This window comes from Salmo trutta, chromosome 30, assembly GCF_901001165.1.
Source record: "Salmo trutta chromosome 30, fSalTru1.1, whole genome shotgun sequence".
NCBI lineage: Eukaryota > Metazoa > Chordata > Actinopteri > Salmoniformes > Salmonidae > Salmo > Salmo trutta.
In genome coordinates, this window is record NC_042986.1 from 5,640,554 (window position 1) to 5,657,939 (window position 17,386).

At 44.8% G+C, this 17,386-nt stretch overlaps 1 protein-coding gene and 1 long non-coding RNA gene across 2 annotated transcripts; one reads left to right on the plus strand and one right to left on the minus strand.

Annotated features, from left to right (window-relative positions):
- Window positions 1-1,752: 1,752 nt before the first annotated feature.
- On the plus strand, window positions 1,753-3,955 carry LOC115168988 (uncharacterized). Its single transcript, XM_029724583.1, has 6 exons — window positions 1,753-1,922; window positions 2,055-2,100; window positions 2,232-2,329; window positions 2,472-2,956; window positions 3,389-3,595; window positions 3,730-3,955. The coding sequence occupies exons 1-6, from the start codon at window positions 1,813-1,815 to the stop codon at window positions 3,894-3,896; spliced, it is 1,113 nt and encodes a 370-aa protein (XP_029580443.1). The 5' UTR covers window positions 1,753-1,812; the 3' UTR covers window positions 3,897-3,955.
- A 4,581-nt stretch (window positions 3,956-8,536) lies between these two features.
- Window positions 8,537-9,707, minus strand: LOC115168989 (uncharacterized). The gene is made up of 3 exons (XR_003870794.1): window positions 9,500-9,707; window positions 8,872-9,142; window positions 8,537-8,627 (listed from the first exon to the last, which is right to left on the minus strand). It is a non-coding gene; the product is annotated as an uncharacterized LOC115168989 (long non-coding RNA).
- Between the last annotated feature and the right edge of the window lie 7,679 nt (window positions 9,708-17,386).

Consider the following 17,386-nt stretch of genomic DNA (forward strand, 5'->3'; position numbering starts at 1 on the left):
GAGCTGTGAGGGGAACGGCACCTCCGTACCTTCAGGCTCTGATCAGGCCCTACACCCAAACAAGGGCACTGCGTTCATCCATCTCTGGCCTGCTCGCCTCCCTACCTCTGAGGAAGCACAGTTCCCGCTCAGCCCAGTCAAAACTGTTCGCTGCTCTGGCACCCCAATGGTGGAACAAGCTCCCTCACAACGCCAGGACAGCGGAGTCAATCACCACCTTCCGGAGACACCTGAAACCCCACCTCTTTAAGGAATACCTGGGATAGGATAAAGTAATCCTTCTAACCCCCTCCCCCTTTAAAAGATTTAGATGCACTATTGTAAAGTGGTTGTTCCACTGGATATCATAAGGTGAATGCACCAATTTGTAAGTCGCTCTGGATAAGAGCGTCTGCTAAATGACTTAAATGTAATGTAAATGTGTGTGAGAGATTAGCATTAATGTGTGTGTATGTGTGTGGGGTCAAGTTTGGACGGTCGTACATATGCAAATAGCCGAGATTATGTATATATATATATATACAAATGTATAATTGAAACTGACTTATCAAACTACACTGTACAGCTTTAGTGTGTCTGTGCATCATAGGTACAACTGTAAGCAATTCCGTTCTCAGATGTCTGGGAGAAACAAAATGAAAAACGCCTGTTAGACCATTACAATGCGGACTGTCATGCATTTTTACTATTAGCAACAAGACAACGAAGTGATACGTGCCATGGAGACTTATAACGGATACTTTCCCAAAACCAAAAGTTCCCACGCTGAGCGATATTGTTTACTACACTATTATGCATACAATCCAAGTCATACATTTATTGTCATTCATACTCTTATTTGTAACCGAATATCTTTGCAAAAGTGTTCATTGTGTCAATTCAGAGCTCGGAAATATTGGAATAATGTGCTTAAGGGGACTGACACTCAAGGCGCACAACAGGATAACACAACAACCACATTTTCAATTGACAATCATTGCTTTAAATGGATGTGGTCAATAGATTTGTATAGGCATATATAAACAATGTATTTAACTTGTAAACCAAGGTTGGATTAGTAGGTCTAAGCAACATGCACCTGGATAATCGCGTCATGAATCGGGACGGGCTCCTACGTCCTCATATACACATTATGACATAATAAAGAGCTTAATCTTTCACGAAATATAGACATAGAAGCATACCCAATTATACAGGTTCTACACATTCCATTTCTCCATGGCAATAGAATGTAAACATTCTATTTTGCGCCAAACATCGCCTACAACTCAATTCTAAGTGCAACATATTGGACGACTCCACAGTCAGTGATCATTATCGACTTTAAGTCATTCCTGTTATCTCTAGAGCATCCCGTATATCTATAGCGCTGCATTTCTTCCCCATCTTACCATGGATAGGGTTTGGTGCATTCCAGAGTTCACTTATGGTCCCACAAAGGTAATCTTAGGAGAAATTCATTTTAGCATAGTGTAAATCCCTGTGCATAATGTGCATAACAAAGAATCATTATTTTCATTATCTTCAAAGGAATTCTGTAGAAGCAGCCTTTATTTTCAGACTCTGCAGGCCTGCTGGGAGGAAACATATTACAATAAACAGGTAAGATTCATCCCACAAAAACATAAACAACAGAAAGAGAGTTGTATTTCAAGACAGTTTAGAGAAGTTGGTCATAAGAGTTCTTAATATCACTTGCAAATTGTCACGCATGAGTAGTTGTGAAATGTTGCAAGAGACCCTTCTGAAAGCACATGATATGGTATTTCGTGGCATGGTCTCACACCTTACCTCATCTTGCAGAAGAAGCTCATGGTTCACTATCTGCTGCTCCAGAGTCAAGGCCAGGTCCCGCCACATGTCACCACGGAGCACATGAGCAACTGGCTGGTGTCTCAGGGCAAAAAATCCCTTAGGGAGAGGTGAGTACCACGTCAGCGCTCACCTTCACTGCCATTCCCTGCCACCAGCAGCACTCCAAGAGGTGTGGGTAAAATTAACAACAGAAAAATCAGAAGCCAGGAAAGTTGAATTGCTCTGTGTTTTATTTGAAGGGTGTGGAAGGAAACCCTGGAGGAGGGAAATGACCTCGCTCGGCTGGTAAGAGAATGAGAGTTAGAGACTTACCACAAGTCAGTGAGCTCTTTACTGGCCTTTCAACAACTAGTTAGCACAGCAGAATAGATCTGTTGTGAAATTACACTAATGGGACTTCCTGTTTCATACCGCAGGCCTGGGAAGTAAACACTTGCCTAAAAATGATGGACATAGAGCACGAGGCTTTCTGCAAGCTCCGCCGCTCCATGCACTCCACCTCGCCAGCTGACATGTGAGTTCCATGTACTGCCCTGCATATGACTTGATCCATTTATCTATACATCTGGAACTACGCAGAAACAGACTAAGACTGTGTTCTCTGTGAGCACACTGCACATTGTTTAGCTTTGTCTTCTCCTTTTTGTTGATTTCAGCGATCCTAAAGTCCACAGCATCGTGGAGAGAGCTGTGAGGAACATTCTGGGCGAGCAGTCCAATGATCCCCGTAGCAACCTGCTCAGCCCATCTCAGGTGGTGGTGGAGGTTGTGCCCAGGCTCCTCCTGGCCCTGTGGCTTCAGCCAGAGGAAGGCCATTCAGAGCACCCAATGCTAATAAGCGGGATGGCCGTGGGCATGGTGGCGGCCGTAGTGGAGAAGCTTTCCAGCATGTTAAAGGACCCTTCACATCACATCCCTTTCTCCAGGGCTGCTGCTTTTGACTCTGTGCGGTCGATCCTCGGGAGAATCAGTCAGTCCTTCTCCACGGATGACCTCCAGAGCCCTTTGTATATGAGCTCTGTCTGTGCCTTTGTGGCGGACGAGGTGCAGAGCTGCTTCCAGCCCCCTGCAGCCACCCTACCAGTCCCCCCTGTCCTCCCGGTGGCCGTCTCCACCACACAACCAGCTGACATCCAAGCAGGTGAGTAGCAATGATAGAGAGCACACTGACAGATGCCTGTTCTGATGATATCTTGGTGCCTTGTAGTAGTAGAGATCATCAGGATTGTTGTTGTCACCCATAACACAGACCTGGCTTCTTCCCACCTGGAAGTTGTGGACATCACCCCCAAAACAGAGGCAGACCCGACTTGTTCCCACCTGGAGGTTGTGGACATCACCACTAATACAGAGGCAGATCTGGCCTCTTGCCACCTGGAGGTTCAAGACATCACCCCAAAAACAGAGGCAGACCCGGCTTGTTCCCACCTGGAGGTTGTGGATATCACCCCTAAGACAGAGGCAGACCCGGCATCTTCCCACCTGGAGGTTGTGGATATCACCCCTAAGACAGAGGCAGACCCGGCATCTTCCCACCTGGAGGTTCAAGACATCACCCCAAAAACAGAGGCAGACCCGGCTTCTTCCCACCTGGAGGTTGTGGACATCACCCCTAATACAGAGGCAGACCCGGCTTCTTCCCACCTGGAGGTTGTGGACATCACCCCTAATTCAGAGGCAGAGCCCATCTCTTCCCTCTTGGGGGTTGTGGATGTCACACCTGAAGAAAGGACTCTCACGATGGCTGTCTTCACCACTCTGCCAGCTGACATCCAAGCAGGTGAGTAACACTTAGAGAGCACTCTGACAGGTGCCGTTTGTCATGACATCTTAGGAGAACCTTTCAACTGGCCAGTGGTTAGAAGCTACGGTTTGCATTTGATTACATTCTGTTCCTCTTTTTTCCCTTTTCAGAGGATGTTGCTGTGGTCATCCTGGATGTCACTCCACACGTCACCAAGGATGTGACACTGGATGTTCCATGCAGAGCTAGGAAAGGGGCAGTCCGGCGATTTTTTTGCAGGCTTTGGAGGGCAGTGTGCTGCTGCGCCTGCTACAGGGAAGAGGAGGAACAATATTAATTATTCATCAGACCTTCAGAAATGGGATTGAACCATAGACCATTAAATTATTTGCATTGTAATTGGACTCAATTCTGCTTTTCTTCTGTTTACTACTTAATTTCAGAACTTTTCTATAACCTTTCACTTTGCAAAGTGTGGAGTAGGTTGTGTAAATAAGTGGGAAACATCCCAATTTTAATGCTTTTAATAATTTACTTTGTACATTTAAAAAATATTATTTGACAACAAAAAAACGAAGGGAAAGGAAAATGACAGACGGAAGGGAGGGTGGTGTTATTTTATCTAAATCATCAGGTGTACGCCGACCCCAGCTAAGTAACTCATGCAAAGATTTAAAGCGCAATGATGTGTTTTATCTCCAGTACATTGCCATGATTGTCAGTTATGTAGCCGCTCTACTGATAATCTCAGTGCGTCCTTGCTGGGATGACACAATAAATCTACTGCCGGAGAATATCAACACAAAATACATTGGTTCACCGTTCCACGGGAGCGGACAGTACACAGCATACCATAATGTTCTGAATAATGGCCAAGTCTACCTCGCTCCCTATTCCACTGACCCGCTTAGGCATAACAAACACAAGCCCAACAGTTATCGGAAACTGTTAAATTACCTGTTCACTACTGTTAATGTTGCGACAGTTCGTTTCTGGTAACAGAACAAAATAGTCAGCACATAGTAACTTCTGATTTAGCTGTACTTTAATTAATGCAAACACGTGTGTGGTATATGTGTGGTTCGTATATATACGGTCTCGCTGTTTTACCTCGCAGGGCAAAACAGAGAAGAGAGCGACACATCATATTGTTCTCTCTTTTATACTGAGAGATATTTCCCGCTCAATGCTGGCCTGTCCGAGGGAGGAGGAGCGTGGTTTAAACTTGCTCCTCCTGTCGTAGGCGTGTACGCTGATCCCAGCGTCGTGACGCACTTCCTGTTGCCGGTTGTAGTTCTTCTTGTCTTCAACAGTTGATTTACTCGTAGTTTATGTACTTAGCATAGCTTCCCCAGTATATTATTAAGGTTATGCATACAAATAGCCAGTTCAACCCTAACACTACCCTCCTGCTCTCCGGGGATGTGTAACTCAATCCTGGGCCTAACATCACCGAACCAGCGATACTCACTGAAGTGGAAAGCAGTGGATGGCCTCGTCCACTGATCGTCGCCGCTGTGGAAGTGGGGGAGTGCTATGGTCCCATGGTTTCTCTCGACTCATCCGGCTCCAGGATAGATTTTGACTCTTCAAACAAACACAAGTCGCTATATACGATCCCTGACTTTGTTTCTGGTACGCAAGCTGTTTTAATTAGTTCCCCGCATCCAGTGCAAGCGGGAGGGATTGTTAATTGCGCTACCGAACTGCCCCTAATCAAAACGAAACAAAACGGCCTAAACCCAGCCGTCAGAAAACACAGAAAATCTAACTTTTTTCAATGTGTCAATCCCACTATCTGAGCAGCTAACCGATCGCTGCAGCTGTACATAGTCCATCTGTAAATAGCCCACCCAATCTACCTACCTCATCCCCATATTGTTTTTATTTACTTTCCTGCTCTTTTGCACACCAGTATCACTACTTACACACCATCATCTGCTCATCATCATCTGCTCATCTATCACTCCAGTGTTAATCTGCTAAATTGTAATTACTTTGCTACTATGGCCTATTTATTGCCATACCTCCTCATGCCATTTGCACACACTGTATATAGACTTTCTTTTTTTCTATTGTGTTATTGACTGTACGCTTGTTTATTCCATGTAACTCTGTGTTGTCGTTTCTGTCGCACTACTTTGCTTTATCTTGGCCAGGTCGCAGTTGTAAATGAGAACTTGTTCTCAACTAGCTTACCTGTTTAAATAAAGGTGAAATAATAAAATAAAAACTCTCGAGTCATCTGGGACCCATGAGCTAAGCCCAAGGGACTACTAGGGGGGCACTTGAACATTCGTAGTGTCATTCCAAAAAGTGATCAAATTCAACATCTTCTCACAGACTCCAACCTTGACTTCCTCTGCCTTTCAGATACATGGCTCCATAAAAACTCAATCTAACACAGGATGCAGTCGAAATAGCAATAGCCTTCAATTCCTACTTTATTGACTCAGTCAGGGTACTGACACAGAGCCCCTCCACTGGTTTCTTGGGCTCAGTGCTAGTGAATGACGCTCAACCTGTCTTCATCATAAGGGAGATTTCTGAGTCATAGGTGAACAAGGTGATTAGCTCACTAAAGAACTCTAAAGCCAATGATGTGTTTGGCGCCTCCTGTTCAGCCTGTACATTAATGATCTGCCTTCTGTCTGTACTGGGTCTGAAGTTCAAATGTATGCAGACGATGCAGTGATATATGTGCATGCCAAGAGCAAACAACAAGCTGCACAAGAACTCACTACTGTAATGGTCCACGTTACAAAGTGGCTCAGTGACTCGTGTTTGCATCTCAATGTGAAAAAAACTGTCTGCATGTTCTTCACAAAGAGGGCAACAGATGCTACTGAGCCAGATGTCTATATGTCAGGGGAGAAGCTCCAGGTGGTATCTGATTTTAAGTACCTTGGCATCATACTTGATTCCAATCTCTCTTTTAAAAAGCATGTGGAAAAAGGTCATTCAAATAACCAAATTCAACCTAGCTAATTTCTGATAGACACTAAATTGTTTGACTACAGAGGTAGCAAAACTGTACTTCAAATCTATGATACTCCCCCACTTAACATACTGCTTGACTAGTTGGGCCCAAGCTTGCTGTACAACATTAACACCTATTCAGTCTGTCTACAAACAGGCTCTCAAAGTGCTTGATAGGAAGCCCAATAGCCATCATCACTGTTACATCCTCAGAAAGCATGAGCTCCTGAGTTGGGAAAATCTTGTGCAATACACCGACGCATGTCTTGTAATCAAGATCCTAAATGGCCTGGCTCCCCCTCCACTCAGTATTTTTGTTAAACAGAAAACCCAAACATATGGCAGCAGATCCACAAGGTCTGCCATGAGAGGTGACTGTATAGTTAGTTCCCTTAAGGAAAAGCACCTTTAGTAAATCCGCTTTCTCTGTGAGAGCTTCCCATGTCTGGAATACACTGCAATCAGACACACATAACTGCAACACCTGTCACACTTTCACAAAAAGGATGAAGACATGGCTAAAGGTCAATCAGATTTGTGAACATAATCCCTAGCTGTGTATTGCCGCTTTCCATGTTGTCTGTTGTCTGTAGCTTGTGAGGTGTGGAAACACTTTGTTGCTTTTATGGATTTTGTCTTGTTGCTTTTTGTTCTATGTTGCTGTCTGTATGCTACGTCTTGCTTGTCCTATGTTGCTCTGCGTGTGCTCACTGCTCAATGATTGTAAGTATTGTCATTGTTTTTTAATAACCTGCCTAGGGACTGCGGTTGAAAATTAGCCGGCTGGCTAAAACAGGCACTTTAAGCCAAACGTTGATTAATGTGCACTGTCCCTGTAAAAATAAAATAAACTCAAACCAATGTTGAGTTGAGGTGTAACCAAAAACTTGAATCATCATAGAAAAGGAAAAAGCGCAACTCTTGCTCACTATAAAAAATGCATAGTTTTATTCAAGCAAGGTTAAAAGATTAACGTTTCGGCCTAGTCTATGACGATATGCAAGTTGTGTTTGCCCAGGAAAAGGGTGACCCAGATTCACCCTGGTTCTTGAGGGTTGAAGACAGTGAAAAATTATCATTACGTAAATGGGACTTTTCAATTCTTGAAAAAAAATCTTTAATGAACATGAATTTAAATACAATTGAATTGAGGATCAGAGCAGGCAGGCTGACTGGCTAGCCCTGAAGGCCCTCTGCCTCTACCTCTGTGTGGTTCATCTCAACCAAGAGGTTGTGTGGGTTGTCTTTCTCTCTGTGGGTGTGAATCACTATGACTTCTCCCTCTGCCTGCCATTTGGCTGATCAGAAGCCTTCTGCTCTTTCTTGCTCACATTAACAGGAGGAATGGCCTCTGGGGTAACCTCCTCCTCTACCTAACGCCTCTTCCACCTCCTCTTTCTGACTGTGTTCAACTGAGGTCACTCGTTCTCTCTCCCTGGGTGTTGGATAGTTCCTCCTCCTCTGTGTCTTTGTGAGTTTGGAGGGGGTTACCCTGTTCCGGCTCCCTCTAAGAGTGTGCACCTTAATCTCTTTCGGTGTGTTGAGGTGTTCAGTGGTTTTTGGAGGGAGTCTGAAGTTCGATCTCTAGCGATGAGTGTGGGGGCTGTCCCGTGGTGGTGTCCCCCTCCCTCCTAAGGAGGCACTGAGACATGTGATGAGTCCAAGGAGTGATGAGTCCAAGGAGTCAAGACAAAATATTTACGTGCTTTTCAACGGGGCATGGTAATAGGTGCCAGGGGTACCAGTTTGTGTCAAGAACTGCAACGCTGCTGGGTTTTTTACGCTGAACAGTTTCCCGTGTGTATCAAGAATGGTCCACCACTCAAAACACATACAGCCAACTTGAAACAACTGTGGGAAGCATTGGAATCAACATGGCCCAGCATCCCTGTGAATGTTTTGTACACTCAGTACATTAATAGTATTGGTACCGTGTTCTTGCCGTAACCTGTAAAGCTGGAGCAGCCTGCGAGGCAGGGGGAGGTGTAGGTGATGCCGTTGTCTGAACACACAGGGTCCCACTCCCCAGCCAAGCAGGAGCAGTCTCTGTTACACTCTGACAACAGGCTGCCATCGTACACCAGGGGACCTGGGGGACAGAGAAAATGGCTGGTAATAATGATGTTTAAATAATTGTTGCTGAACAATCATTGGCATAGGCACAGTGACAAAACAGCCAGGAATCCTGGCTCAGTAACAACCATACTGTATATTCCCACAAGAGGAAGCCCCGGCACAAGCCCATGTGTGTTTTGGTCTAACTCTCCCTCATATTCCACTGATCAAAACTTTTGTTTTTATCAACCCACCAACCAATCAGATGTCATATTTACCCGTTGTGGGACACGGTTAGACCAGCCACCTTAACGTTGTCACACTTAGTGCCAGACTGCAGAGGGAGGAGGAGGTAGGCCATGAAGGAGGTGACGAAAGACAGCTGGGCTCCAGACATAACGCCAAGCTTATACCTCTTCATCAGTAGACCTCCCAGGAATATCCCCACCGCACGCACAGGCAGGTTCAACTCACCTGGAAAAGTTATACTCACACGTCTTTAGTGCTACCAGTGTGCTGGAGTTTCATTTCCACTCATGTTCAACAAACCTACAGGGGATGGGAGAACAAAAAAGTGTATTAAATGCAATTCAACATCAGTACTGACAGGGGGGAACATTTCAGTTGGAGCATGTCCAGGATTCTATGGCTTCGTTGAGACAGGCAGCCCAATTCAGTAATTGTTTTGAGTAATTGGTCTTTTGACCAATCAGATATGCTCTGAAAAAGAGCTGATGCAAAAATATCTAATGTGATTGATCAAAAGACCAATTAGTGGAGAAAATATCAGAATTGGGCTGCCTGTCTAAACGCATCCCTTGTCTCTCTGTCTCTGACCCAAACCTCAGTCCTTGCATCGATTACAGAGGGCTGAAAAGGATTAGGATCAAGAATCGTTACCCCTACCCGATGTCCGCCGCCTTGGAGTTGGCCCTAGGAGCCCAATTCTTCACCAAACTGGACCTCCGCAACGCTTAAAATCTGGTGAGAATCAGGGAGGGAGATGAGTGGAAAACTGCCTTTAACACCCCTAGTGGTCACTGAGTATTTAGTCATGACCTTCGGAATATCGAACTCACCGGCAGTCTTTCAAGCATTGATCAATGACACTCTTATGGATATGTTGAATCGGATCGTCTTTGTTTACCTCGACGACATCCTGATCTTCTCCAAAAACCCTTCCGGAACACATAAGGCCCTGTTCCACCTCACTCAAGCCGGTTTTTGCTGGAATCCCGAGGCTGACAGGGCATTCATAGAGCTCAAGGGACGTTTCACCTCCGAACCCATTCCTCGTTCATCCTGATCCTACTCGTCCCTTTGTGGTAGAGGTGGACGCCTCGGACACCGGAGCTGGTGCGGTCCTTTCACAGCGGAACGAGGAACGAGGAGGACAAGAAACTGCATCCATGCGCAGTTTTTTTAAATTTTTAAACAAAAAATGGCATATCAGTTTGGATACTAGGCTGCAACAACATAGCAGCACAAAAAACAATGTTAGGGGTTTGACAGTAGAGTCATGGACAAACGCCAGTCAATCAATTAATAGGAACAACTATAAAACTGGACAATATTAAGAGCAGACTGATTGAACCACAAAAAAATGGATCATACTGTAGTCTGTATCTGGTTTTTACTACATGAATTCTCAAGCAACTCAATGTTATTGTTGATACCCATCTCAAAGCTGCCGTCTATGAGTCCGATGAGAGAGCTGGACAGGTCAAAGTGTCTCTCTGAGTGATGGCACTCTTCATGTAGGTCCCTGACAGAGCTTTGGTGAAGTAGGCGAAAAACGACAGGGACACGATGAACTGCTGACAAACACAAGAGAGAGAACATTAGTGTGTGTTTGTCCGTGTGTATGTGCATGCGTGGATGCGTGTGCAGACAGAGTGCATGTGTAGCTGAGGTGGCCTGCAATAGTAAAAAGAACGGACACAAGTTTATGTCTGCAAAGTTCTGCCGCTTTCTTTATTCTGAAGAATGTTTTTTTTCTCTTGTTCAACTGTCTATTTTCTTGTTAGTACTTTGAAAATATTCACATCAAACAAGTGCACACTTTAAATTACACAACATAAATGCACTTTACCTAAAGCAGAATTAAATAATGTTCCACAAATAACCCTGTCTTAGTGTATGGTTTCACATGAAAACCACAATGTATTTCACATTCATACAATAGAAACATCTATATATGAAACCGTAAATAACTGAATGTTTTTCTATATACCACTACCTCTATAGAAAACTGACAACAATACATTCAGCTTTAAGATAGTGGCACCTCCAGAAAATTGTCTCTCTCTCACTGTATGCACTAAAAGACCACCAGACTGAGCGTGCTCGGCCAGTTTACCAGCTAGTGAGCACAATTTTACACCAAAAAACCAATAACAACTCAGAAATCCCTAACAAATGATTCTTTATAAAAATCTCATAGACAAAATCCAGTACAAGTAAGCTACTCAGTAAACATAGTCTCTGTGACTTGTAAATCGTTTTTTACCTCAGCTAGCATCAAGCTAACATATACTCTCACTCAATGTAAATCACGTTCTTCTCTCACTCAGTTCGACACAAAGCCAAAACAAGACCTTTCCTAACGTGATAATAACTTGACAAAGTTGTTAAATAGCATGTTATTACATATTGTGTATATATTTGAACGTTTGGAAGTTCTATTACATACCTGTAATAGTAAAAAGAACAGACCCAGTTTACCTCAGTAAAGTTCTGATCCTTATTCTGCAGAATGGTGAGCGCTTGGCCAGAACTTGCTGTTTCTCCAGCTACAACAGTGCAACAGCGCCATCTATTGGCCTGATGGCCTGCTAACGCTAAAGTATGTAGAAAATGCAATTTAGATTAATTAAGACAAATACATAAACAATTTGGCGGGGGAGGGGGGGGGTATAATAAATGGGTGTCTGTTTTTAGTGACTTTGTTTTCAACCCATTACACATGCACAATCATACCTGTGCGTTTTAAAGCATTATTAATTAAGAACCTTGAGTGTGGAACTGCATGGACGTTTGGTGGCCTGCTTGTCAGGGACACACAGTTCCTGTACGCTGGTCAGCTTTGCTCTGTCCTCTGCTGAATCACCCATCCTATCCAGTCAGATACGCAAAAAACACATACATTTCACATGTGAACACGGGAAGTGATCCAAAAACATGTTTTCATATAATCTTATGTGAAGATAATGTGATAACATGTAAAGCAACATGTGATTACATTAAACTACACATGGGATTACATTAAACTACATTAAACTACACATGTGAATACGTGATCACGTTGTGTTCCAAAACATGTTTTCACATGATTTCACATAAAATGTAAGTTGAAATCATGTGGTTTTTCTGTAAGGACAGGAATATAAGATGCATTTTAATGTTATGTTTGATGTTACATGATCTTGAAAATGCAATGTTCTTTGAGGTACTTCCATGTTCCTTTCCATGTATTTTCCATTTTACTTTCCCTCAGTCCTTTTCACTTTCCTTGGCAAAACAAGCTCTGTCTCCGTCAAGACTTATTCAGAGCCACCATGAATCCAGGGGTGCAAAGCTCTTGGAGACTTACCCAGAAAGATTCAGAGCTTTAATCACTGCCAAAGGTGATTCTAACATGTATTGTGAACACTTATGTAAATGAGATATTTATGTATTTCATTTTCAATAGATTTGAAAGAAATTCAAAAAATATGTTTTCACCTTGTCATTATGGGGTACTGTCTGTAGCTGGGTGAGATGATACAAAAAACTATAATTTAATCCATTTGGAATTCAGGCTGTAAGAAAACGAAATGAGGAATAAATTAAGGGGTATGAACACTTTCTGAAGGCACTGTATATCTGCAAGAAAGTGATAAATGAGCGACTCTTTGAAAGGGGGTCATAGAAACATTACCTTATTTAAAAAAAAATTGCTATCATGCTATAATCAGCATAGTTTCTCAGACCAAATCCTCATTCTGTTAAATAAAGTAAAATACACACTACAGGGAATGCAAAAAAAAAATGGCTTCTGCAAAGCACATATACATTGTCCAATCAACATCCACACATTGATTTCATTCTTCGGGTCTTTATTCAAACACAAACACACTTGGAATAACATGCTCTTTCAGTGTCTTGTTGCAAGTTGTGCAATGGTCAAAGTCTGAACAGTTGCTAAATCTAGCAACAAAATTGCTAAATTGGCATCACTGCTCTGAATGCTCCGAGGGTGAAACGCACTGAATTAGCGCACTTTGAGTACCTTCTTGCGCTCCGAAGTGAATTTGTTACCAAGTCTAGAATTGTGAAACGCAGGTTAGCGTTTTTCGTCATGCATCTTGTTCTGAGGGACACATTGGTTTGGAGCAAGCAGTCGCACTTCGCTTCGCTCCACAGGCCATACAAACGCTTCACACCGCGTGGCCGCTGCCACTCTAACCTGGTGGTCCCAGCGCGCACGACCCACGTGGAGTTCCAGGTCTCCGGCAGCCTCTGGAACTGCCGGTCTGCGGCCAACAAGCCTGAGTTCATCTCAAGCTATGCTACCCTCCAGTCCCTAGACTTCCTGGCGCTGACGGAAACATGGATTACCACAGATAACACTGCTACTCCTACTGCTCTCTCCTCGTCTGCCCACGTGTTCTCGCATACCCCTAGAGCATCGAGCCAGCGGGGTGGTGGCACTGGAATCCTCATCTCTCCCAAGTGGACATTCTCTCTTTCTCCCCTGACCAATCTGTCTATCTCCTCATTTGAATTCCATGCTGTCACAGTTACCAGCCCTTTCAAGCTTAACATCCTTATCATTTATCGCCCTCCAGGTTCCCTTGGAGAGTTCATCAATGAGCTTGACGCCTTGATAAGTTCCTTTCCTGAGGATGGCTCACCTCTCACAGTTCTGGGTGACTTTAACCTCCCCACGTCTACCTTTGACTCATTCCTCTCTGCCTCCTTCTTTCCACTCCTCTCCTCTTTTGACCTCACCCTCTCACCTTCCCCCCCTACTCACAAGGCAGGCAATACGCTTGACCTCATCTTTACTAGATGCTGTTCTTCCACTAATCTCATTGCAACTCCCCTCCAAGTCTCCGACCACTACCTTGTATCCTTTTCCCTCTCGCTCTCATCCAACACTTCTCACTCTGCCCCTACTCGGATGGTATTGCGCCGTCCCAACCTTCGCTCTCTCTCTCCCGCTACTCTCTCCTCTTACATCCTATCATCTCTTCCCTCTGCTCAAACCTTCTCCAACCTATCTCCTGATTCTGCCTCCTCAACCCTCCTCTCCTCCCTTTCTGCATCCTTTGATTTTCTCTGTCCCCTATCCTCCAGGCCGGCTCGGTCCTCCCCTCCTGCTCCGTGGCTCGACGACTCACTGCGAGCTCACAGAACAGGGCTCCGGGCAGCCGAGCGGAAATGGAGGAAAACTCGCCTCCCTGCGGACCTGGCATCCTTTCACTCCCTCCTCTCTACATTCTCCTCTTCTTCTCTGCTGCTAAAGCCACTTTCTACCACTCTAAATTCCAAGCATCTGCCTCTAACCCTAGGAAGCTCTTTGCTACCTTCTCCTCCCTCCTGAATCCTCCTCCCCCTCTCTCCCTCCTCCTCCCTCTCTGCGGATGACTTCGTCAACCATTTTGAAAAGAAGGTTGACGATATCCGATCCTCGTTTGCTAAGTCAAACGACACCGCTGGTCCTGCTCACACTGCCTTACCCTGTGCTTTGACCTCTTTCTCCCCTCTCTCTCCTGATGAAATCTCGCGTCTTGTGACGGCCGGCTGCCCAACAACCTGCCCACTTGACCCTATCCCCTCCTCTCTTCTCCAGACCATTTCCGGAGACCTTCTCCCCTACCTCACCTCGCTCATCAACTCATCCTTGACCGCTGGCTACGTCCCTTCCGTCTTCAAGAGAGCGAGAGTTGCACCCCTTCTGAAAAAACCTACACTCGATCCCTCCGATGTCAACAACTACAGACCAGTATCCCTTCTTTCTTTTCTCTCCAAAACTCTTGAACGTGCCGTCCTTGGCCAGCTCTCCTGCTATCTCTCTCAGAATGACCTTCTTGATCCTAATCAGTCAGGTTTCAAGACTGGGCATTCAACTGAGACTGCTCTTCTCTGTGTCACGGAGGCTCTCCGCACTGCTAAAGCTAACTCTCTCTCCTCTGCTCTCATCCTTCTAGACCTATCTGCTGCCTTTGATACTGTGAACCATCAGATCCTCCTCTCCACCCTCTCCGAGTTGGGCATCTCCGGCGCTGGCCCACGCTTGGATTGCGTCCTACCTGACAGGTCGCTCCTACCAGGTGGCGTGGCGAGAATCTGTCTCCGCACCATGTGCTCTCACCACTGGTGTCCCCCAGGGCTCTGTTCTAGGCCCTCTCCTATTCTCGCTATACACCAAGTCACTTGGCTCTGTCATATCCTCACATGGTCTCTCCTATCATTGCTATGCAGACGACACACAATTAATCTTCTTCTTTACCCCTTCTGATAACCAGGTGGCGAATCGCATCTCTGCATGTCTGGCAGACATATCAGTGTGGATGACGGATCACCACCTCAAGCTGAACCTCGGCAAGACGGAGCTGCTCTTCCTCCCGGGGAAGGACTGCCCGTTCCATGATCTCGCCATCACGGTTGACAACTCCCTTGTGTCCTCCTCCCAGAGTGCTAAGAACCTCGGCGTGATCCTGGACAACACCCTGTCGTTCTCCACTAACATCAAGGCGGTGACCCGATCCTGTAGGTTCATGCTCTACAACATTCGCAGAGAACGACCCTGCCTCACACAGGAAGCGGCGCAGGTCCTAATCCAGCCACTTGTCATCTCCCGTCTGGATTACTGCAACTCGCTGTTGGCTGGGCTCCCTGCCTGTGCCATTAAACCCCTACAACTCATCCAGAACGCCGCAGCCCGTCTGGTGTTCAACCTTCCCAAGTTCTCTCACGTCACCCCGCTCCTCCGCTCTCTCCACTGGCTTCCAGTTGAAGCTCGCATCCGCTACAAGACCATGGTGCTTGCCTACGGAGCTGTGAGGGGAACGGCACCTCCGTACCTTCAGGCTCTGATCAGGCCCTACACCCAAACAAGGGCACTGCGTTCATCCATCTCTGGCCTGCTCGCCTCCCTACCTCTGAGGAAGCACAGTTCCCGCTCAGCCCAGTCAAAACTGTTCGCTGCTCTGGCACCCCAATGGTGGAACAAGCTCCCTCACAACGCCAGGACAGCGGAGTCAATCACCACCTTCCGGAGACACCTGAAACCCCACCTCTTTAAGGAATACCTGGGATAGGATAAAGTAATCCTTCTAACCCCCTCCCCCTTTAAAAGATTTAGATGCACTATTGTAAAGTGGTTGTTCCACTGGATATCATAAGGTGAATGCACCAATTTGTAAGTCGCTCTGGATAAGAGCGTCTGCTAAATGACTTAAATGTAATGTAAATGTGTGTGAGAGATTAGCATTAATGTGTGTGTATGTGTGTGGGGTCAAGTTTGGACGGTCGTACATATGCAAATAGCCGAGATTATGTATATATATATATATACAAATGTATAATTGAAACTGACTTATCAAACTACACTGTACAGCTTTAGTGTGTCTGTGCATCATAGGTACAACTGTAAGCAATTCCGTTCTCAGATGTCTGGGAGAAACAAAATGAAAAACGCCTGTTAGACCATTACAATGCGGACTGTCATGCATTTTTACTATTAGCAACAAGACAACGAAGTGATACGTGCCATGGAGACTTATAACGGATACTTTCCCAAAACCAAAAGTTCCCACGCTGAGCGATATTGTTTACTACACTATTATGCATACAATCCAAGTCATACATTTATTGTCATTCATACTCTTATTTGTAACCGAATATCTTTGCAAAAGTGTTCATTGTGTCAATTCAGAGCTCGGAAATATTGGAATAATGTGCTTAAGGGGACTGACACTCAAGGCGCACAACAGGATAACACAACAACCACATTTTCAATTGACAATCATTGCTTTAAATGGATGTGGTCAATAGATTTGTATAGGCATATATAAACAATGTATTTAACTTGTAAACCAAGGTTGGATTAGTAGGTCTAAGCAACATGCACCTGGATAATCGCGTCATGAATCGGGACGGGCTCCTACGTCCTCATATACACATTATGACATAATAAAGAGCTTAATCTTTCACGAAATATAGACATAGAAGCATACCCAATTATACAGGTTCTACACATTCCATTTCTCCATGGCAATAGAATGTAAACATTCTATTTTGCGCCAAACATCGCCTACAACTCAATTCTAAGTGCAACATATTGGACGACTCCACAGTCAGTGATCATTATCGACTTTAAGTCATTCCTGTTATCTCTAGAGCATCCCGTATATCTATAGCGCTGCATTTCTTCCCCATCTTACCATGGATAGGGTTTGGTGCATTCCAGAGTTCACTTATGGTCCCACAAAGGTAATCTTAGGAGAAATTCATTTTAGCATAGTGTAAATCCCTGTGCATAATGTGCATAACAAAGAATCATTATTTTCATTATCTTCAAAGGAATTCTGTAGAAGCAGCCTTTATTTTCAGACTCTGCAGGCCTGCTGGGAGGAAACATATTACAATAAACAGGTAAGATTCATCCCACAAAAACATAAACAACAGAAAGAGAGTTGTATTTCAAGACAGTTTAGAGAAGTTGGTCATAAGAGTTCTTAATATCACTTGCAAATTGTCACGCATGAGTAGTTGTGAAATGTTGCAAGAGACCCTTCTGAAAGC

What these genes read in the sequence shown, in the direction of transcription:
- LOC115168988 (XM_029724583.1), top strand. Translation starts at nt 1,813, where the DNA reads ATGGTTCACTATCTGCTGCTCCAGAGTCAAGGCCAGGTCCCGCCACAT. An exon ending in AAAAAATCCCTTAGGGAGAG is followed by an intron (nt 1,923 to 2,054) that starts GTGAGTACCACG and finishes TTTTATTTGAAG; the next exon opens with GGTGTGGAAGGAAACCCTGG. An exon ending in TCCACCTCGCCAGCTGACAT is followed by an intron (nt 2,330 to 2,471) that starts GTGAGTTCCATG and finishes TGTTGATTTCAG; the next exon opens with CGATCCTAAAGTCCACAGCA.